Source organism: Rutilus rutilus, assembly GCF_951802725.1.
Source record: "Rutilus rutilus genome assembly, chromosome: 6".
Classification (NCBI taxonomy): Eukaryota; Metazoa; Chordata; class Actinopteri; order Cypriniformes; family Leuciscidae; genus Rutilus; species Rutilus rutilus.
The window spans coordinates 19441347-19465317 of NC_140214.1; the positions used below are offsets into that span (position 1 = coordinate 19441347).

At 35.7% G+C, this 23971-nt stretch overlaps 2 protein-coding genes across 2 annotated transcripts; one reads left to right on the plus strand and one right to left on the minus strand.

Annotated features, from left to right (window-relative positions):
- Positions 1–830: 830 nt before the first annotated feature.
- cnpy1 (canopy FGF signaling regulator 1) lies at positions 831–10903 on the plus strand. Its single transcript, XM_084410508.1, has 6 exons — positions 831–1098; positions 2227–2335; positions 4738–4853; positions 8325–8534; positions 9169–9265; positions 10391–10903. The coding sequence occupies exons 2-6, from the start codon at positions 2236–2238 to the stop codon at positions 10429–10431; spliced, it is 564 nt and encodes a 187-aa protein (XP_084266634.1). The 5' UTR covers positions 831–1098; positions 2227–2235; the 3' UTR covers positions 10432–10903.
- A 3984-nt stretch (positions 10904–14887) lies between these two features.
- On the minus strand, positions 14888–18935 carry en2b (engrailed homeobox 2b). The gene is made up of 2 exons (XM_084411851.1): positions 18075–18935; positions 14888–16227 (listed from the first exon to the last, which is right to left on the minus strand). Exons 1-2 carry the CDS (start codon positions 18544–18546, stop codon positions 15914–15916), a joined length of 786 nt encoding a protein of 261 aa, XP_084267977.1. The 5' UTR covers positions 18547–18935; the 3' UTR covers positions 14888–15913.
- Positions 18936–23971: the final 5036 nt, after the last annotated feature.

A 23971-nucleotide genomic window follows, 5' to 3' on the forward strand; every position in this document is an offset into this window, starting at 1 on the left:
TTAATAAAAAATATTAAACATCACAACTGTTTCCAACATTGATAATACATCAGCATAATATATATATATTATATATATATATATATATATATATATATATATATATATATATACATACATACACACACACACACACACACACACACATATATATATATATATATATATATATATATATAATTATTATTATTTTTATTAATATTATTTTTCTGTAGTTTTGATCAAATAAATGCAGGCTTTTGAGTTTCTTTCAAAAACATTAAAAATAGTAATGTTTCGAAACTTTTGACCGGTACTGGATATATATATATATATACTCATGTATTTTAAATGTTCTGTAACTTTGTTCATCTATGCCATTGCCATGCAAATGTACATAAAACAAACTTTTTATTGTAGTTTTCACAAAAAAGAAGGGATAATTTCCAACAATATTTAGATTTAATTTATTAATTTATAGAACTATGTTAACTTATTAACTACCTCCCATACAGCTTAACCATGATCTTGTCTCTGTTTACCTAATAGAAAACAATATTATATTTTGTTACTATTTTAGCACATGCAATTGTTAATTAACTGCAACAAATTAAGTATTTTAGGTGTTTTTTTTTTTTTTTTTTTTACTGAAAACCGAATATTAGTTTCTTTCATGGAATTATTCACATAACTAACAGGTACTAAAAACAGATGATTGCTACCAATGCTTGATTGACACTTGACTATTGATATCTAGTCGAGTGGCGTCTGGGAACTTTCTCATCCGGGTATTTGATGTCTAGGCACTCTTTGCTCTCATTGGATAAAAGTCAGAATTCTGTGATTTCATTGGATGCCGCGGCTGTCAATTCTCATTGTGACCAGCAAGGTTGCTGGTCGTGGCAGCACGACGGACCGGCACGTAGATAGTCTTTGCTTTTTGTATAGGAAGAGCGTTTGTAATTCATTTTCAGACGGATTGTTGAGCTTTTGTGTACGCTACCTCGTGTCTAACTTGTACCCTAGTTCGCCTCAGTTTGTTCTTTTTTTTTTGTAGCAACGAAAACTTTTACCATTAAGTTGTTACCTCACTCACCTCTTGTTGTTCTCACGTCTCAGGTAAGACAGGAAACACTTAATCGACTGTTCATGATGTCTTGAGATAATGAATGTAAAATGACAGGTTGGCCACTACCCTATCCAGTCCTAAACATGTAACGTTAAGCCATTTTAGTTCTTTATTTTCGTTTTTTTTTTTGGAGGAGCTGCTAATTTATTCTCACACACATGAAACAGGTGCAGCTGGCAGAACACATGAACAGTTTTTGTGCACCAAGTTTTACTCGGAGTATTCAGAGCCACTATTAAGATGACTCTCATTTAGACTAGCATCCTAATAACTCTTTTAAATGACAGAGGGGTATATATTGTGATGCGTCACTGTTTTGGTTAGCAGCACATTCGTTTTAAAAAGGAAATTACGTAGTTGATGGACGAAAAAATTATAGTGTTGATCAATTGGAGGCGCCAGTTCATTCAGATTTTTTTTTTTTTTTTAAAGATTGTAAAGTCAACAGATTGTAGAACTTCAAGACCAATATGCATAGAATACACCTTAAAAACAATGTTAAAAAAAAAAAAAAAAAAAACTTTTGAAGGCTATAGCTTGAAAACTTGACATTTTAAATAATACAGTGAGGTGGAGGTATGTTATAGCATTATAGCCTACGTTTTCTGGGTGTTCACCAGTCCAACCATTACTAAAAATGCTTGTGTATTTTTTTAATTCTCTCTTGAGCGAGATGCCACATACTTTTTTAGACCATTGTTATTTCCATTCAAAGAATTTAGTAATGTTGACACTCATTGTTGTCAGAGAAACTTGTTTGTTTAAAAAGATATTTCAAATGTGTACTAATTGTAATTGTGGCATTTCATAGATTTGTTATCCTTAGTAGACCACTGATGTTTTACGCCATGCAATATATCCCATATTTTTGTCCAAACGACCCTCTGAACACCAGACACTAGCTTTAATATATGCAAAGCTGATAGACCCAAACCGTTGGCTATCTTGTGTATGCCAATTTGGATATATTTGTATAATAGCTGAGTGAAAGTTAGATATTTTACACAATTATACAGTTTTTTCTGTTTGTGATGTACTTTCAGTACAATTTCTCAGAATGTGAGTGTCTATATAATGGATTAATGCAATTCCCATTAATCCATGTTTTCCTAATTCAGGAGACCAGCATGTCACCATGGATTAAACAGGTTTGCCTTGTTCTTGTGGCAGTGTTCATGTTGCCCAGTTCAACAGAGTCAAAGAAAGATGAAGCATTGTACTGTTCAGGTGAGTTAATGTTATGTGGCCTTTCCACACACACACACACACACACACACACACACACACACACACACACACACACACACACACACGACCTGTAATGCAGGTGATGAGTGAGCTGGTTTTTATTTTTTCCTATTAAACATTTATTACTTAAATACATTTAATTTCCACTCTCTTTTAAACTGTCATCACCATGATTTTAAGCATTTTGTGACATTAGAGCAGATAAATGGGAGCATGTGCAATACATGCTAGTTTATTCAGAATCATGAAGTAGTTTGATCAAGCAGTAATAGTTAGGCTAGCCGTACATATTTCTATTTTCTTAGTGTCTTTTCCCATAATTACTTAATTCACATAATTATATTCAGCAATATTTTTTATAAATGGTTCTGTTCTGTCCAACCCCCCATGATTCTTATTGAGCAATTCTTCACTTAATTTATCCATGAAAATCTTTGACCTTTTGGAAAGACAAACAATGGCTTGCTAAATAGCAAATTTACTAAATCTCTTCTCTGAAGTTCAAAGTGAGGCCATAAACTGAACAGGGTGAAACTTATTTGTGTTTCTCCTTGTGCAACATGTACAACAATGTTGTTTCGTTCAGGTTTACTTTTTTTTTTTCACTGACTAAAATGCCCTGTAAACAGTTCAAATCCTTCCCTATGTTTTAATTAAAAATATATATTTTACGGCAAACAACCACATGCTCATTGCCAACTGATTATGCTTGTTTAAAAAGTATGTCTGCAAAAAATAGCCTCTACTTTGAGATGAACTGTTAAGCCTGCTGAGTTAAACTTTCAGTAAGTAGAGCAGTTTTTATTCATGTGTGACCTACGTTACACCACTTGTTTAAACACTTAAAATATCTGCTGCATGAAGTTAAATGTATTGTTATAATTAAGAGTACTATTGATTTCCTTTATCTCATCGTGGAAAAATTTGTTTAAAATTGTATAACGATTTTAGTGCGTTTGTCAGCTTGACTTTGATATAATCAAAGTCCTTGGAGTGAGCTCTAAATAATAAAGTAATATTTTATATTGTTTTAAATTGGAGTAGATCAAGGTCACTTTTTTTAAAATAGTCCATACTTTGGTCTCTTCCATAATGTGTTAATTACAATATGTATGTGTATGTTTTATCACAACTTGCAGCATTATTTACTTTATTAGCTATGTTTTGGTTTCACAAATTACTTGCAGTTTTTTAAAACAATAAAACTCAACATAAGTGTCGTCATATTTAAGGGCTAAATTGCATTATTGTTTTGTGCAAGTTTCAGTTGTTTGTTCCAAGCTGATTTAGATTATAGTTGTAATTACTTGACAGTATGAATATTATCTTCAGTACAAGTCTTTAGTCGATGGATGTTCTTTTACTGTATTATCTTTTCCACATATTAATTTGAAACATGTATTTGATTATTTCACTTTTTTTTTTACTTCTTTTCCAACCTAAACCGTTGTTCTAAATTTAGTCAAGCGAATATGTTTAATTGGTTAATTTTGTTGACAAATTTTTCAGATTAATCATAAATATAAATGTCATGTAGAAATCTTTTGAAAGGCCAACATGAAACCAACACTGAAACAATCTATTTCTACTGTCTTGTATGCGAATAGATTTCATTTCTTACTTTCAGAGGATTCCGAAGTTAATTTGTTTGGTGAATGTACAATTTAGATGTGTATTCCATTCTGGTCACATGGAAAGACTAAGATTATTTCAAAAAAGCCATGCTGGTTCATAATATAAAATATTACTTGTATTGCGAAATAATAAAACTTGTGCTAGAACCAAGCTTTTTTGGAAAGTCAAGGGGTGCAAAGCTTGGCTCAGATAAAGCCTACTTTAAGCTCCGCCCAGGTTTGACAGTTGCCATGGAAATATAGCAAGCATGACTAAGCACCAGCAAACTCAAGATTTTACCAGAACCATAGCTAGTGCATTGTTGTTTTTTTTTTGTCATTGCTATTTTTTCCATTAAAAAACGTGCACGCAGGTAAACAATTTTATTCATTGATACAAAATTGATTCTAGTTCAGATTAACTACGAGCCATGATTCATAACCTAAGTTCATTAATTGTACAAGTAGGCATAGTAGTACAAGCATAGTAATGTTGCTGTATTTACTGATATAAATACTGCTTTAAAATTGTGATTTAGACATATTTATTGCAGTGCGTATACGAAGTTTCTATTATACAAAGTTAAGGTTCATTCCTGCTGGAAATATTTTGACTTGAAGTATTTTTCCAAGATACAAGATATTGTGTTTGTTTTGTTAGTTAAAAAAAATAAGCCTTTTTTTTATTTTGTATCTTTTTGTCTACCATTGAGGTTTAAATGATTATAGAATGATTGCAATTAATTTTTTTCTTTCTTTCTTTTCTAGCCTGTGTGGCGATTGCAGAGGAGCTAAACTATTCAATCAGTCAAACTGATCCAAAAAAGATGATTAATGTTGGTGGATTCAGACTTAAACCCGACGGAAGTCTTACAGACAAAAAGGTGTGATTCAGTGTTAATTGCTCACAACCAATGCTGCATCCAGTTTCGAAGCGAACTAGTTTTTCTGATTGACATTTCAGTGCTTGCACTGAAAAGTTGTTGAAACATTTAGGTTTTACACTTGGGTTCTGTGTTGTGCTCTGCACATAAGAATCAATCACTGTGCCGGATGAAGGCACAAATGAAAGAGACAAGGCCAATCGTTATTCAGGATGCAAATAGATTTAAGAAGACCGATCACCTTGTCTGTATGTAAATATTATCATGCAGGAGACATTTTCTTAAGTATAAAGTTTAGAAAATCCTAAATAAATGACAAAAATAGTTACAATTATCAACAAAACAACTTTTAATAGTGTCTGAATCAGTTGCAAAAGAGTAATGCTTAGTTGTTTTGTCCTCAACATTTGCTCTTCGTTCAGGGTAATGCAGATGGGGTTTGTCTTGCTCAAGAGCACAACATTGATGGTGATAAATTGTGAAAAGTTTTAACTGTCCCTAGGATAGAGCTTGTGTCCTTCCTGCTGGTGCCCCAGTTTTGCTTCTGTAGTCTTCACCACCACTACATTTATAATGAGCTATTTTTATTAAAACTCTGACGAATAAATGTTTGAAAGTATTCTACGATTATACTTAGTTTTCCTTTTTCCTTAAGTACTTAATTGTATTTATCTTCGAGATTTGTGTATTTATTTAGTGCTTAGTTGCTTTTCTTAGCTCTTTAATATTTCCTGGTGTTTAAAAGCTTGTTCTGTTTACTTGAGTAAAGGGAGCCATTTTCACTGTTTCCTTCTCAACAGTGGTGTCAATATGTAAAGGTCAGACCCAATGAACTCTAAGCCCTGACCCCTGGTATCCAGGGACTGTCATTAGGTCCCTGACTCCACTATTGATTAGGGGTTAATCCCTTTTTGATTGTAACCGCTGCCTAATAACAAGTGTTTGTTCAGTTCTGACTTTTCCCCTCACCTCTCAAGCTATTTCAACTGTGAGTAAAATGTTTGTCAGCCTGTATGATGCGAAACGTTAACGCAAGTAATGCTCTGCCCCAAATGATGATAGAACTTCATCGAGCCTGAATTTTAATATGGATTCATGTACACTGTCTGGGTAAAAACAAAAACTAACATACAGGTATTGTTAGGGATTAGAAAGAAAACCTGTTAAATATTTTGTGTCTTGCTTCAGTGCAGTTGAAACAGTTGATTAATGAGGTACTTCATTTTTTGTTTCATGCATCTGTCTTTTTTCTTAATTTGTCATTTATCAGCTCATTGAGGTGAAGTCAGGAATTTGGGTTTTAATTGCATATTATGCTTTAAATTGCTGCTCAGGGAGCTGTAACATCATGATTTTGGTCAATATCAAGTTTTAATCTTTCATTCCAGATCAAGTGGAAAGCTAAGGGTGAGACTCTAGAACCGTGTAGCCATATGTGACGAGTCCAGAGAGAGCCTTAACTGACAGTAAAGCTGCCGCTGTAAACAAGTGATAAATGTAAAGAGTGAAACCGTTTTGCACTCCACATGTCCATGCCAAGTTAAACGTCAAGCATGTTTACTTATCGCACATAACCACCATGAGGTGCCGGAAAATGATGCACAATCCTTGTCAACTTCTTCCATCTGACTGCTTTGGTCTTTGGTTCCTGATTATCCCATCTCTCTTCAATAATAAGGAAGCAAAGCAGAAGCAGTGTAGCAGAACTCGCTCACTGTTCCCTGAGAGTGGCTTCACTTAAAAATAAATGCTAATTAAAGCTCCCCAAATCCCTCCCTGTTTCTCTTTTCATACTTGGCTTGGTTCACTTGCCCAGAAGCTGTAGGTGAACCCCTGCGATGTGCCCCCATGTTTTTTGCAGATTCACCAAAGATAACCTTCGACGGCTTTTGCTAAAAGGTCATTTTATGTATAAATAATTACGAAAACTTTTGATTGGGTCCTATATCTAATCTATATGCTTTTTTGTGTGTGTGTGTGTGTGTGTGCATGTTCAGATGTAAAAAAATAAAAATAAAATTAGGGAATTAAGGCAGCAAAAATGCCCTGTGTCCCAATACTACAATGATGCCTGGCTCTCCAATGGGAATTCAGTGAAGGATGGCATCCCTGAGAAGCCTTTTCTCTGCCTGGGCCGCCTAGCTCCCCCCCCTCTCTTTATTCCTACAGAAATTCTTTATTGACAGCTTCTATTCAAACCCTTCAGACTGTTACGGGGAGGAATTTAATTCCCCACCATTTTCAGGATTGCATGATAAGGACTCGGCAGAGGATGCGGCACACAAGCCATCCTCTGCTAGATCCAAAGGCGAGATTTTTATTGCTTTTGGACTTTTGTGCATGAAAGAATCTCTCTTATTGTTCTCTGATGGTTAGCCTAAAGTGTCCTAAAGTTTAATGAGTTGAATTTAAAAGTGTAATTGGTGTAGATCTCAAATATGACAATCCATTTTTATGCTGAGGATGACATTACACCCTCATTGTTTAATAATGCTCGGGTTAAAAGCCCTGGTGAACAATATTGCATTTTTTCATGACCCTGCATCGATAGTCAAGCGATCGGCTCCTTCCTTCAAAGATTTTTGCACCCATAGTTGTTCATAAATTGTCTTATCTTGCGGTCCATCCATCCGCATTCAGCTTTTTAATTAAAAAGATGGGGGATGTGTGGATAGGTTGCTGTCCTTCCATGGGACCTTTTATCTTATTTGTGACCAGATGGCAGCGAGCCACGGAAGCCTCTTTATGTCACAGAGCCTCACAAGAGTGGAGGGGGTAGAGACACCCTCATAATGTAATCAGTGAGACCGGAAGGGTCCATACTGTGTCTGAAAGGGGACAATGGGGTCAGGGATATATCTACATCGCAAGAAAATCCAGCTCATCTGCAACCTGTCCTCTTTCCAATAACCCCCTCGCCCCCAACCCCGCCAGCCTTTGACTGGCCTGACAAGGAAGACTTCCTGCTTTGATCATTGGAGGGTGGAAGAGATGAGCTGCCCAAGAGAACCAAAGGATGGGACTCCACTGTTTACCCTGCACTTGGCTGCTGTTGACAACTCCCCTCCCCACTGCTTACCCCCCGCTCTCCAGCCCTTTCACTTTCTCCGCCCCCCGTCACCCTTTCCCCTTTCTCCTTCCGGGGGAGGCCAAAGGGGCGGGAGCAGGGTGCACCTTGACCTGTCTAGACACCACAGTGTGTTTTTGTTCTGTTGCCAAGGCAAGGGGATCTACTTTTGCAACTTTGGAGATGCAGGTTAAAAGTCAGCGTCGTGGCACAGGGGATGTGTTTAAATGGGAACGGAAGAAAAAGGTCATCTAAGTGACCTCAGCGCCCTGTTATTTTTTTCAAGATTTTTATTATTTTTTATTGTTGTTTAAAAAGAAAGAAGAAGGGCCGATTTGATAACTTGGTCAACTTTTTCTACATTTTTATTTATTTATTATTATTCTGAAATCTTTTTCCGATAGGTTCCTCTTGCTAGGTCCGAAACTCACTTAACTGAACTGCTGGAGGAAGTTTGCAATAGCATGAGCGATTATGCTCTCTATGAGGACCCGGACACCAAAGAGAAGAGCTACAAGAGGTTTGCACCCAGAGGAAATGATGCCGGGAATTTTCCGGATTTCAAAAATTTTAAGTTTGATGGTCCAGAGAGTTCCAGTGCCTTGAAGTTTGCTGTGAGTATCAATTTTATATGTTTTTCATTGTATAGATTTGTATTTATGTTTGATATAACGAAAATAAGTGCGTTTCCCAGTTCATCATCCAATTTCCATGTAAATTACGTTAATATTAGTTTTTTTTATCCTATAACAGTTACAAATCATATTGTATTAAACAGGGTTTTTTTTCTGAAAATCCTTTGAAAACTTAACGTATTGCATGAATCATTAATACCTGTCTTTTTCCTAAACAAAATGAGATGGCTCTACAATAATTTTTTTTGATATTTTATTTATTTATTTATTTTACGTTTTGTTATATTTGCTGTTATTTTTTAATTAAATACAAATAATCAAGGTCTATAGGACATGCGATGTATAAGCTTTCATTTTGGAATTGTTTCATTTTGGTTTTTTATTTTATTTTTTATATACAAGATGACTGAAATTATAGACCAGAGTAAAATGACTTCATACCATTTGCCTGCAAGTTGCCCCGTGAACCGTCCAAGATGGCAGACCTTGCTAACACTATAGCACTAAAGATGGCTGCCTGTTCATGTGTTTTTACTGTTGTGAATGATTTCTGCTTCCTTTCTGTCAACATGCTCATAGAATGCTAACTATATTTTTGAAATGTATATTGCAGTGTGAAAGCATTGTGGAAGAGTTGGAAGATGATATCATCTCTCTCTTCGCCAGTGAGGCAGACCGTGTGGCTAAGACATTGTGCAGTAAAGTATCAGGTATTTATGTATGATGTGATATACCTTCTTTTGTTCACTATTAAGCATGTTAATGCAGAAAACCTGAACCATACTGGTGACTTGCTTTGCATTGTGCATTGTTTTCCAGATTTTGCTTTACACTTTGTGATTTTCTGCATGCAAATATTAATGCAGTGTGTAAAGTGTTTTTTTGTTTTTTTCTCTGTGTGCTTGACATTGAACTTATTAAATTTTTTTGTTTAAACGATTATTTCACAACTGTTTTTTGTATTTATTTTTTATTTTATTTTTAAATCAGATTGCAGACTTTTAACCCTATGAGATGTATTATCTAAATGTAGGCTTTTCCACACAATATTCACTGATTTCCTGTAAAATCTGCAATTCACAAACTTCATAAAAACTAAAATCTACTAGATTTTAAATCTAAATCTACTAAAAGTACTTAGAGTCTAAGTGGAATAGTGTAAAAAGACATTTTGCTAGAATGAAACTAAATGTAGAAGGCGATTTTTTTAAAATATGTAGCTATCTGAAATATCACTATTATTGTTAGCTAAAGAATGGGAAAGTGTACAGAAATTCATGTTAAATTGATATGCACTATGCTGAAATTTCGTTTTCTTAGCTAGGCTATGTATCTAATATTAATTTATTGCTTCAATGCATTTAGTAAATTTAAATGTAATGCATCATTTTTAGATGCTGTTATAAAAAATGTAAAAAATCAGCCTTGCACCTGCCAAATTTAAATCCAGATTTTAAATCTTGGAGTAATGTTGATCTGGTTATGCAAGTAGTTTTATAAGAATAAGAAGTCACTCTGAAATAGTATTTCAGAAGTGTGTCTACTTAACTATATTTTTGGGACATTTATACCCAGAAATGACCAAAACCTCCCTTTAGGGACATCCTCTTTTGTAAATCTGGTATAAAGTAACAGGTTTTTTTTTTTTTAAATGCAGAAAGTTTTGTGTGATGGGTAGTTTTAGGGGTAGGGTTAGTGTAAAGGGGATATAATATACAGTTTTTATAGTATAAAAACCATTACGCCTATGGAATATCCCCATTTAGATAGCTAAGTAAACGTGTATGTAATTGCTTCATTAATTTTATGCCTTGTTGTTTTCTTTGCATATCCAGGTCACTGCAAGAGCTCTGTTTTTCAGCACGGTGAACTTTAGTTTCACATCAGTGTCTGCTGAAGAACACTACAAAACACGGACCAAAAATGGAGACACAAAAATGTTCCTTAAGTATGGAAAATTTTGATAATAAAAATGATTTTATATTAGTATTATAATAAAATTTATTACAAATGAATGAGTTTTCACTGCTGAGTAGTGGACACCCTCTTCCACTTTACCTGTAAACCTAAATTACCTGTATTTATACCTGAAATCACCTTTTTATACATACACACACACACACACACACACACACACACACACACATTTAATATGTGTGTGAAAACTAAATTTGTTAAACTGATTGCCTTCTAATGGCATGTCATTTATATGTTTAATTCCATTATCAAATATTTTTAACCTCTATCTAGTTTCAGTGGACTTGACATAGCAGTCACTATGGTATTCTGGTGTAATTTGTGATGGGTTCATTCTTGATAAAAGGAAATAAAATGTTTCAAATACAGTGGTGAAATGAGTCATTTGTTTTTATACTTGGCACACTTTTCCTAATTCAGAATGATTTGTCTGAAGAATTGTTAACTGGCAGGTTAGGTGTGACAGTAAACCCATAAGCTTTATCATCCCAAATCATTTCACAGCACAGTCTGCTTGTTTGGTTCTGATGTCCCATGTCTGTCCTAGTCGAGCTTTTGAACATGGCCGCTGGGTAAGCATGATGGCATGCCTTTCGCACCCTTCCCTCACAGCTCCCTCCATGCAGAACTACGCATGCGCCACTGTGGCAGCAGCACAGGGGCAGGTCCTGTTTTGGGAGAGTAAAGGAGCAAGAGACGCCATGATTGCTTAGCTCTGTGAGTTAGCCTGGATATGGGTGTCAGCCAAATCACTGAGGGGGAAAATGACAATACTCCCTGCTTTCTCTGATAATGTTGCATTGTTTAACACAAGTCTGCTCCCTACGCACAGTCGGAAAATGATAGATATCAGAAGAAAATGTTCAGGAATCTGCAATGATTTCGGTTTCTTTTGGGAAATATAATACTTGGGTGTTTTGTATTTGATCAGTTTACGTGAATGAATAATGCAATTATTGTACTGTTTTCTACAATTTATAAAACTGTAATTCTGCGAATTTAAGCAAAATCAGTCAGTTTTTAGTCAGCCTAGATTTAATAATCTTAAGAAAAGAACTTTGAAAACTTTTTTTGAAAACCAAAGAATATAATTTATAAAATAAATTATATTTCTACATTTTAATTTAATGCTAAAATTCTAAATAAAATTTTATTTAATTACTAGTAACCTCGGGATTAAATGGCTAAAAGGCTTAAAAAAAAAAGAAAAAAAGTTTTGGGTCCCAAAAATGCTAGATCAGCTTGTGAAATTTGTAAAGAAACGGCATCAAATGGAAAGTTCAAAGTTATCTGGTGGTTGAAGACTATTAACCGTCAGATGAATTTTGCTGTTCTTGGAAGATTTAAAATGTTCAGATCATTAGTTTTTCTTTCTCTTTTTTTCATGCTAAACTTAAATTTGATGTGGATGTAACTGGCCCCCTTCAAGAAACTGCTTGCCGCTTAAAAAGTTGGTTGTGACCTTACAAAGTAGCTTACTTCAATTGTGTTTATCCAGTTCTGTGTATGTGCTTTGAGCTTAAGTTTGACAGATCAAGTGTTACTAAGGTGCAGTGGGCTATGACTCCAAACAAAGGGAACTGGACAAGTAAACATCAATTTCCCATGCAATCAAAATGCTTTGCTAGCTTGAATGACTTGCCTGCCCTAGAGTGGAGACGTCCTCACTGAACGCAATGGGTTTTTTTGCTGATCACATCAACTGGATGATTAACCATTTTGTAAAATTACCCCCAAGTCAGAATGGACCAGAAGTTCTACACATTGAAAAAAATGTAAGTGAAATTTGATCTCTCCCTTAAATTCGCTATAAAGTTCAACCGCTGAGCTGTGGCGTTAACTTGTATTCTAACAAGATTAAAATATATTTGTCCTGGAGATTAGCATACTTAAATCCTTTTTTGCTTTTTCTGAACTGGCAGTGTGCTTTGATCTGTGTTGCGTGGCAAGAGCCTGGCTTTGGCTTGGCCATCCGAGTGCCAAGTGTGAAATTGGCCTGATGTCATCCCCATTCTTCACCCTCTACATCTTTCACTGCCTTAATTATATTTCCGCCACAAAGCCCCAGCTCTTCATTGCATATTCAAGTTTGACTAGGATGCATTCAAAAACTATAGATATATGACTTCTTTGGAATGGGAACAAGATAGGCCTTTCTGTGATACGCAGACAAGGGAGATCAGCTGCACTGGTCTGTGTTTTTTTGTTTGTTTTTTAAAGAGTGACTGGCCCCAGGAACCCAAGCCGTTCAGACTTTGGAAAGACCTGTTTAGGGAGAGGAAAATTGTGTGTTATCAAAGACAAATCTTTGAAGAATTAATATCCAAAGCAGGGCCTCTGAGGTACTGTTATATCTATATTGGGAACTGGGATGGACCTCACACTTTTAAGCTGGCCTTTTGAGCTTCATATTCTGTCTGTCCAGACAAGCAGCCAAAAGTTGGTGGTATGACTTTTTGGACAAAACAGCTTGAGGAAGGGTGAGAGAGATCCTGAGATTTTCCTGCATCCTAGATGCAGAGCTGGATGTGAGATCTTCTAATCTCCTCACACCATTTCATCTCAACTTGGGTTGCAGAAACGTTCTGTTGGTGTTTGAAATGAAACCAATTAATGCCATCCCTTTAAGAAATATCCGTGCAGATTTCAGAGGTGATGAAATGTAGGCGAAGTGAAACGAGCCACCTGCAGCTGTGACAGGAGGCTTTGACCTTCAACGGGGTCTCCCGGCCACAGACTTTATTCAGGAGCCTCGCTGCGCGTCTGAGCGGCAACTGCCTTTTTCTTCCCAGTGAAGCTCATCAAGTCAGTGGCCGTTGGGCGTTACTTCCACATACAAGCTTGGCAAGAATAGAAATGCAGATGAGATTCTCTGGCATTGATGAACAGGTCAATGCTGGGAATGGTTCTCAGAGATAGCTCGCCTTTTGTGTAGGACCTTTTTTACTAATACGACTTTTCTTGAAATGTTTTCGTGACATCAGGTAGCCTAACACTGAATTATATGTGTAAAGTTTATTGTAAGGTTTACAAACGCAACCATACCAACGAAACCCCGTGCGTTATTTGCAGAGTTTAAATCAATACCGATAGCATTTCAAATAAATTTTACTTTGGAGCATAGGCCTATTTGCACAAAATTATGCATAGATTTACTTTTTGGACGCTTTGGGTAACTTTGTCATTTAAGAGGTGATCATTGAATTCTTGAAGTCTAAATTAGACGTTGTTGAACCAAAACGTGTCACAGTTTTTAAAGTCTGTGTTAAACTATTATAGGCCTATAAGAGTTCTCCTCGAAGGTTTTTTTTTTTTTTTTTTTTTTGTCTGAATAGTTAGGCTTTTATATTTATATATTATACTTTTATGAATTGTATGACTGAAGTTACATGTAGCAGCATTTGAACTCCCCCAAGTGTCGACATTTGGACTAAAGTTGGCTTTTTAGACAGTAGCCTATAGTTTAGATATTTTGTTGCAACTAAACAAATATGGGGCAAAACCAGATGTGTATCATGTCCCATAATAATCTATATCAAAACTTTTTTCGGGTTTCACTATGTTTTGCGCTATAAACTTTATGCTATACCATCATACGAACTTTTACTTTTTTGTTTTAGACTACATAATTTTGCAAACTTTTTAAAGACTAATTGCTAAAAGTTTTCATCGTTTACTTTTCTAAAATGTTGTAGGCTACCGATAGCATCATCGTGTTGGATACGCAGTTGAGTTGTGCCAACGTGAATTTTATTCGTGCTTGTGCAGAGCGATTCAAACAAATTATTGGAGAATCAAGGACAACTCTTTTGGTTGTACAGGTATACTCATTGTTGCATCCCACTGTAGGCCCTAGGTCTATTTTACCTTAACATTTAGAGATGGGTAAAGAACCTCGTGGTCTATATGCCCCGCCTACTTTTAGCATCTGAATTTGATTTAGTGAAAAGTACAAATCACCATTTAAAGTTAAGTTTATGCTTTTGGTCATTAATGCAATGTAGTTAATGCCTGCTACTTGACTTCTTTTCAGATATTTCTTTCCATTTGAAAACATTTAAAAGCTTCTACAATAAATTGTAGTGCCTTCCAGTTCTCTTTTGAAACTCTTACACAAATAAACGATGTAGGCTACAAATGATCTACCTCTGTTTAATGCTACACTAAATATTGAAACTGATATGAAATAAAGATGGGGGGGAAGAAATGAAATGGTCTCTTTACTTTTCATACATGCATATAGGGCCTACTGCAGATTATTTATCTTTTAGAGATATGGTTGTTTAAAATTCTTACTCTCGCGCTTTGCTAAAGTTCAGATCTTCTTTTTTTCTAAATCAAGAGTGTTTAATTTACAAAACGTTATTGAAACGTATTGTGGAGGCTGACAATGCTGATGATGATCCTTCGTTTTCACAATATGTAAATTAGCCTTTTTTTAAGTAAAAGAACGAAAAAGAAGAAAAAACGACAGTTGCAGACTTTCTTAATATATTCACCGCTGTCAACATTTTAAATGGTAATATTCAACTTATTTTACTTAGGAATTTATTTTTATTTTTCAGCCAAGTAATGATTAAAATTCCATGCGAAGCTTAAAATAAAAATAAAAGTCAGGGATGCTCCATCAAACGAAAAACTTGCCGGATATCCATTTGGGAAAAGAATATGAGAGAACTTTTATTGAACATTCCCAGCTAAATGAACAGACAGCAAATTAAGTCAAGTACTTGGATTAGAAGTAGTTTTGAGGTTTGCTGACTCATATGCATTCAGACGTCTGAACTATTTCCTGAAAATGTGAGGACATTTGATGTGTAGGCTACCATCCTTGACGGATATATTTTAGACCATAGATCTTTTAAATACAATATACTGAATTATTTTAAGCATGATATGATGTTATGCAATGTTGTCTTATGTCATAACAACTCAAGTCAAAGTAAAACATTCATTCAGGACTAATAAAAATATACATGGAAACAAACATCTAGGTCAGATAAAACATTTTTTTTTTTTTTTTTTTTTTTTACCATTTATTTTAAATCACAGTTGCCTGAATGCAGCAGGAAAAATCTTTGGACTTCAGCATGGATTAAACACGTTCACATGTGGCTCAACGTCAAGTGTCAATCAAATCGCTCCCCTTTTTTAAATAAAGAAGCGTCCTTTTCCTTGCGCACTATCTGAAGTTTCAGTCAGTGTACAGCAGTGATATTAATTGAAAAGGTTTTACACCACCGTACACATAAAGTATATATACATATAATATTGCAGAATCATATGATCTCATACATATAGTTTTCATTCGTTTAATGCTGGTATTTTGTACACTGGCCCTTGTTTAGAATTATTGCATTTTAGATGTCCTGTCCTTCACGTTAATCGCTGTCTGATTTGTCGTCCTTATTTGTGGCGTGATTGTATAGTCCCTGTGCCATCAGGTGTAATGCAAGTGAGTTTTTGCTCCCCGTAGCTTTTTTAATCTTCGCTCTTTTGTTCTGGAACCAGATTTTGATTTGAGACTCGTTGAGGCCGAGTTCCTGGGCCAAAGCTTGCCTCCTTTGCTCCGTCAGGTAACGGTTATTCTGGAATTCATTCTTGAGTCTCTGGAGTTGCTCCGCAGTGAAGGCTGTTCTTGGACGCTTGTCTTCCTTGGTTGGATTTTTCTTCTTTGGTTTGCGGGATCTTGGTCCTGCATTTCAGAATATAATGAAAGAGATTACGTTTCGATCGTGCCGTAAAATGCACATATTAATGATGTATTAGCCTATTATCAGTAGCCTAATTGCCTAATAGCCTAAAAAATAGGCTGCAATAATACATAATGCTGTCTAATAATAAAGTGTTGTTTAAAGTTATAATGGGAGCAAGTATGCCTATTCTTTCAGATCGAATGTTTCAAGGAGTCTGCTCTAGTTTTACTATGGGAGCATGGTGTAGTGGTGAGGGTGGGGGTGACTGCCAGAAAAGGAGGGGTGAAAGAGGTTTTTCCCTCTCTCTGTTGCCATAGGAACTACGTTTATAAGAGAACGTTTTTTATAAACTTGCTACAAGAGTAGCACCTTTCGTTTAATGCTAGTAGCTTCCCCACTCCATATATTCCATTTTTAGTTAATTATTGGATAAGCTAGGCTACTCCAATACACCCGCGTTCCGCGTGGCATGAATGCTGACAATAGATTGATCTGCAGCCTATGAGATGAGCCCTTGCTCGCACCCTATTTTTTTTGCACCTTTTATTAAGCTTAAACTGATTTCTATATCGTATATTTCGACTGCCATGATATAATATTAATCTTTTCACGTCGTATGATCGAAAATCTATTTAAGTATAGCCTTCGCATTAAACGTAGGCTATAGCCTATACTCTCAACATGCCAAGAGGGTTATAGGCTACACCAAGTTAGTGTGACCTGTCCAAATATTCACCACTAAGTAGGCCTAGGCTATGAGTAGTCGGTTTCGTTGTCTAAAAACTTTGGTCAAATTGTGTTTCCGGATTGCATATTTGAAATGTTTTAAGATTATTCGTGCCAGATTATTGTAGAATAGGCCTATTAATAAGATAAGTTTCGCCGTGACAACTTGCTTTGCTACTTTTTCGGAAGGCCGTTTTGTGCGCCATTTGAACTTCATTTGAAATTAGTTGATCGAAAATCAAAAAGAAAATTATTAATATTGTCTAAAATCATACGAAATTTGGATCTATCTTGTGCCGGTTAGTGCGGTAATAATACCTCGGCTATATTTATTTCAGGAGCTAGTTTTGAAGAGATCTGATTTAGCATTTAGCTTCCGTGGTGCGTCCAACTCCATTGTCAAAAATATGCTAATTAAATATCAACAAAGACATCGAAGTAACAATGGCGCAAAACTACCCGTTATATTTAAAATAAATAAATAAAGGCACTAATTTACCATAACTACCTATCTTAATACTGTATTATTTTATTAGGCCTATTTCTCCCTTTTATTTAACAACTCAAGAAATGTTAAGTCGAACATAAACGAATGGCTATATTGCACCATGAAACTAACATTGTTGTTTTTAGGGTTTTCAAGTGATTACATAAAACTACGCCTCTAAAATAATAAATAATAATAATCATAATTCGGATGATAATTACGGTGAAAAACAAATAGCCTACTATAATAGTAGGCTAGTAATAAAATAAAATAGTTGTAGCCTACACATAGACTACTGCAGCAAATATTTTTGTGTCTATTTAAAATGTTTGTAAATATTAGATTTGAAATCATAATAAAAATGGAGTTATTCCTGTTTATTTAAAAGAGAATAGATTCTACAAAAGAGAACTCCCTGACTCTTGGCGGGCCGTTTCACATAGGCTACATAAAGAACATTTGCTCTTCGTTTAAGTGCCCCATTTTAATCGACAAAATGTCTGTAATAGTTTACAAACAAAACTTTTTTTATTGTTATTTGTTCACTTTCGAGACAAAACAGGTGCGCACTTTTTGAGAAGGCTACATAAAAATAACTTTGAACAAAAAATAAATAATAAAATATATTCTTACCTGATGAAGGTCTGTCTGAATATCTTGTGCAATATACCCAAGCAGGCCAAAGCATTGGTTTGTTCGTCTGCCCAGCGTTACTTTGGGAGCAATCCGAATCTGAGCTTAAACATTGATCTACAGTCTCTGCACGGGCTTTCAGAGATGCGTCTGCAGTAATATCAGTTTTTTTAGACGCGCTTACTGGGTGAGGGCTCGAGGTTCCTTCCCCGGACACTGGAGCTCCTACCTGTCCTGATCCGGGAGCCGATGGACAACGGTTCTCTCTTTCAACTATATTAATTTCGTCGCGTCTGGTTCCTTCTTTCCTGCGACCAAAGTCTGGTCTTAAAATGTTGTCGATGTAAAAGTTGGTGATTCTGTGAGGGAGTAGGTTTCCAGGAGCCTGCAACAGGGGTAGAATAGCCCTATTGGACTCATCGCCCGAATCCTGACGCTCCACATCTCTGTTGCTTTGATCATTTTCTTCCATAGTGAAACTCTCCAAATGTTCTTTTTAACCCCTTTCTCTCTCGCGCGCACACACACACACACACGTATGTTTGTGTTCCAGTTTTTGTTGTAGCCTATATTTTCCTTTTTTTTTTTTTTGTCTCACTGCAAAGAGAAACAAACAGGAAAAAAGGACAAATCCTTTTTTCAGATTCTTTTGTCGGTTAAGTACGACGAAACCGCCTTGTGTGCGTAGAAAGAAAAAACATAGTTTTAAAAATTAATCCCACAGTGTGCCCCTTGCAGTTGTCTTTATATCTACTTTATAAAACATACAGGCAATTTAATATATGCAGTATCAAAGCAGTAGACCTGCTCTAGTAAACAAGGAAACGCAAACTGGCTCTGGAATACTTTCACTACGGATTTTTGTTCTTATTTTTAATACGAGTCCCCCGGGTGACGTCGCAGTCCGGTATCCTAGACACGTGCCTTTGTCCAATAAATGGAGCGAAATTTTATCACATGACCCAGTGACTCTCGAGTAAATGACAGCATCCAACCTCGCCTTATTCTCAATACTTAAAGCGATAGTAGCTACTTTATTGCCCAGAAATGGTTAGCATTCCAATATTTTGCATTTTCAAATCACTAACTCCAGTCCCGAGCAACGAATTATTTGACCACACGTTTATTTGCCTGTGTGTGGAATCGCTATCTTTTTGAGCAGTCTCGTGAAACTATCGTTTAGATCGCACTGGGGGAGGGGTGTGTTCAGTTCTACACGTAATTCGGTGGTAGTAGGTCACACTCTGTCCAATTTCATAATTTCGTAGCCACATTATTCTACATTATGAATTGCTGTGCATCACGGTAAAGTCAGAAGCCTAGTCCTAGCCTATATAAGTATCCTACCTATAACTGTGTATTTAAGTCTAATTAAATTTAATTACGCTCATCCATCATCACTTAAAACAAATATTTTGATTGACCGTCCGTTTATTTTGTCAGAATTAAAGTTTTAGGCCTACATTAGGCTTTATATTTCTCGTTATCAATATAGCCTAAAACAAACCGCCATCATTTGAAATGTTAGTAGGCTGTGCAACGTCCCTATTGGTCTGGCGTTTGTTAATGTTCTTGTATCTTTTAAACAAGGGTAGGCTATTCGTGTCCAAAATATTTCGTTAAATCAATCGCTTTATTTCATCTGTTTCGTGGAACATAATGACGAAAAGAAATTCACTCCAGTAGTTTTAAATAGGAGTAGGCTAAATAGCTGTGGCGCTTCAAAAGAAACTAGCGAAGCAAACCAACAGTGATCTCTGGAGCGTGCGTTGTGTCCTGGAGAGTCAAAATGAAACCAGCGACCACTTTGGAAGTGAGCTTATTGGGAAGTTTCAGGACAGGTTGTTGGCCGTGTTGAAAATCAAATTGACTAACAAAAAGACGCATGGCCCATATTGTGGTATTTAGCTAAGCTATAGCCTACAGAGTATTAGTAGAGCTAAGGTAGCCTATATTCCCTCACTCTCGTGCTCACCTTTTTCTTTTCGTCCCTGGAGAATTGTGGACTAGCTTTTCGTTTTCATTTTTTACTTTACGGGACCCTCGGCTTTATTTCATCACAGTAAGTTTAGATAAATCTATGTCAAGTCTATCTAGGCCTACACACTGTTCAATGTAGGCTACATAGACAGTTTACATGACACAATCATTCATGTGATAACAGATACATTTATGAAAACATGAATGCAACACTCAGTCTTTGAATGGAAAATTGACATAATACTTCTTGTTTAGAATCGTGTGTGCATCAGAAGAAGTTGCTGACTTGGTGTGACGTCTGAATGTTAGGTGTTCGATCACGGTGAGCATTATCTGTGAGGTCATCATTGGCCACCAAAGAGAAGGCGTTAGAATAAAAGAGACTTTTATATAGCCTAGTTGATGCATAACACTTAAAGATCAAAAGTGTAGCCTTTAATTTCTGGGTACTTTGTGTACATTGGATGAATGAATAGATATTGCGCTCATTTTGTTTAGCCCATGTGGCTATGCTATACTGATAAGATCTTCAGTTAGCATAATTGCAAGTATTTTATTAATCTTATTACATTTTTAAACCTATTTTAAGTTATGCAGAGACCTGTTATAGGGCACTTGCAAAAACTTGTATTTGCTGTAGTGTGTTTTGAGTAAATAGGCTATGTTTTGTTAAAATTCTTTATATTATATTATGTACACACAGACTCTGGGCTATGAGGCACGTTTGAAATTTTTTTAAAAAAAATTTCAGTTATGATAATACCCTAATGCATGTTATGTGCATGCGTGTTGTAAGTGGCAATAACTAGCTGTTATTGCCTTCTCGCGCTCTCTCCAATTTATGAACATAAATACCCCCTCCAATACTTGTTTTCAAATATTTTCAAATTTTGTCAAGAATAAAGTCAGTAATGTAAAACCATATGAAAAATAATAAGGGTGAACTGTTCTTGGTTATTTCCCTGTTAAGTTGTAGGCTACATGTGCATTCAAATTTAGTTTTCGTTTACTGACAATAGGCTATACGAGTTAAATATGATGTTTATAAGGTATTAAAACTATGTTTGTTTTGTAAAGACAGGAAAACGCTGATAAATGAAGAATGTTTACTTCTAAATTGAGGTTTTAAGTCATTTTTGAAAGTAAAATGGTAAGCCTAAAATGTGACATTTGTCGCTTTCCCAGGCCAGTCATAACAAAGATTGTTACAGAAACACAACACTTTTAAAAGCTGTTATATTGCGGCTCTGAGTAATTTGATGCACCTTTTTTATCCTAGAGAAAGCCTTGAGGATTAACACTCTTGAATCGCGTTGTCTTGGTGGTGGCTAGCCTACAGCCCGCTAAAATTTTTTTTTCCATTTCACAAAACAGAGAATAAAAGCTTATTCGAAGACTATTAAATGCAGCATCTCCAGTTAATATTCAGGGTTGAGTCCTCGAGACTTTAACATGAACATACTTTAAATCTTCATGTGTCTTTAGTGTAATTAATTAATTGTAATTAATCTAATTTAATAATGCCTATTAAAAGTCGAACAAATATATAGTAGCCTATACTTGAATAGTAAGTAGAATAGTACGCTTTAGTTTAATTGTAGCTTTGATAAGCGTTGTCTTTAGAATGCGGTCCTTTTTGGGGTTTCCGAAACATTTACGAAAGTCTAGTTTCTGTTTTTCCCCATTACAAAAGGTCGCAGAAGCAAAGAGGGATTTGTGAATGCGTGCAAGGGCTTTTGCCAGCTCACAGATCATAGAGCTCAGATCAGCACAGATGTGACCCAGTCAATGGATGTGATATCGGGCCTAGAACAATGCTGGGGTCACACGGGATCCCCCTGCTTCCTGTTGGCCTTTTGAAAACAAACTGAAGAAATAGGGGGGAAAACCTTGAGGGACTCAGAGGATGAAGATAAAGGTTACTGACCATTTCCTGTTTCAGACTGTGAACTTCTGATACATATTCATATAATTCTATTGTTATGTTCCGGTATTTCCACTGGTTTTAATGTTTGTATTGAGCTTTTAAATCTGTTCATCACATCCTCCTGAGACCCAGCAATGGAGTTTTTTCTCTGTAGAGGACATTATAATTTCTCTGACAACATACAAGTCACGGTTTTAAGTCATGGATGGATGTCCTGTAAAGAGCACATTCAGGGCTCTGCAGTGATACCAAATGTTTGGAGGTGTAACCATGACTACTCCCTCTCCTTGGTCTATAAAAATAACTGAATGGTCAAATGTAGCACACTTATGGAAATATGATCATATTTTGTAATTATCATTTAAATCTGACTTATTTTCAACTTGTTTGTCAGAAATCAACATCTCAGGAAAACGTTATGGGGTTTTAAATCAGAATATACTTTCTGTTAGGCTGTACGAAACAGGGCATCATGACCTCAGTAGAGGACACCAGGACTTATGTTTATAAGGCATTTTGTATATTTGGCATTATGAAATATGAGATATATGAAAACATTCCAAATTACTCCCATTATTACAGGTTTTTTTCCCCATTATTGCCCCAAGAGAATATTATGCAAATTAGATACAGTGTGCATTGCATAGAATGGGAATGGCATTTATGACAATGTTTACACGAATATAGCAGTAAAATTGTATATCAGATCATTGTTATATATTTTATAACAGCTGAGAATCTTCTTTATTCACAGTTTGGATTTTTTTTTTTTTACTTGAAACCTAAAAATGGATTGATGAATGAAAAAACAAACCTATTCATGTTTCAATGTTTTTGCCTATTCATGTCTTTTCATGTTTCATGTCTTTTAGTTTTATTAATAAATGGGTCCTGGTGTCCTTAGGAATACAATATTAAATAAAATATATTTTTCCAAAAATGTTTTCAGTTTGTTTCTTATGCTCCAAACAATGTAATGACCTTATATAGGCTATATGTGTGTGTGTGTGTGTGTGTGTGTGTGTGTGTGTGTGTAGGCCTATGCATGTATGTAGGTTGGGTAAAGACGGTCTAAAATCCCCAATTCAACACACACAAAAAAAGTGGCTCATCAAATTAACAAGTTTAAGTGAGTGTTTATTCTAATGTGAATAATTTTGTGTTTTGAAATATTACCGAATCGATTGCTATTGATGATTAATAGCACATCGAATATCGGATGTCCCATAGTTAGACGTATGACGCTATAAGTGGCTTCATTAGTTGGCCTGCATCATATAGATCAAACTTTTATGAACTAACTTGTTTTCACATGTTCCGGGCTCTTGGGATAAGTTTGAATTTATGAAAAAACGATTACAACTTTGTTGTAAACAAATAACTTACAAAGCACTTTATAGGCAACTCACATTAAATAACAAATCCCAAATGGAAGCCATGCACAGTCGATTCTCAGTTAGCTGGCCAACTTCAGATGTCTTAAGCCTCGCGGGATGACGTGGAAGGGGACAGCTGTTCGGGTCCCTCAGATATAAGCGACTTGTGCAACAGGTGTACATCGGATGCGGTTCATTTAGTTCTCCAAATCTCACATCACCAATGTCGAAAACGATCACTTTGCGCACAGTTCTCAATGCTGTTTTGGTTTAGGCTATTTATTTTCAGCAATGAAAGGTTATGCCGTGTCAAACTTTCTACCTAATAATCTTAGTTTATAGGATAGCCTATGCTAACATCGCATAAGCCATATTTATTCCTCACCCTCAAGTGACCTACTGAACATTTGCATGCCTTAAAGATCCACAAATATCTTGAGATCAATTTCAGGTTAGCCGAAATTATGAGAGCATTTGCAATAAACATGAAAACGAACTAAAATCTCTTCAATATGCTGTTTGTTGCAGCACACTTGGACTTGCCTGAGCCGCCAATCACAGATGAAATAGAAAGACACTGTTTTGCTAATTGTTCGTCAGACCGTAGTTTAAGA

What these genes read in the sequence shown, in the direction of transcription:
- cnpy1 (XM_084410508.1), top strand. Translation starts at nt 2,236, where the DNA reads ATGTCACCATGGATTAAACAGGTTTGCCTTGTTCTTGTGGCAGTGTTC. An exon ending in TGAAGCATTGTACTGTTCAG is followed by an intron (nt 2,336 to 4,737) that starts GTGAGTTAATGT and finishes TTTCTTTTCTAG; the next exon opens with CCTGTGTGGCGATTGCAGAG. An exon ending in GAAGTCTTACAGACAAAAAG is followed by an intron (nt 4,854 to 8,324) that starts GTGTGATTCAGT and finishes TTTTTCCGATAG; the next exon opens with GTTCCTCTTGCTAGGTCCGA.
- en2b (XM_084411851.1), bottom strand. Translation starts at nt 18,546, where the DNA reads ATGGAAGAAAATGATCAAAGCAACAGAGATGTGGAGCGTCAGGATTCG. An exon ending in TTCAGACAGACCTTCATCAG is followed by an intron (nt 16,228 to 18,074) that starts GTAAGAATATAT and finishes TCTGAAATGCAG; the next exon opens with GACCAAGATCCCGCAAACCA.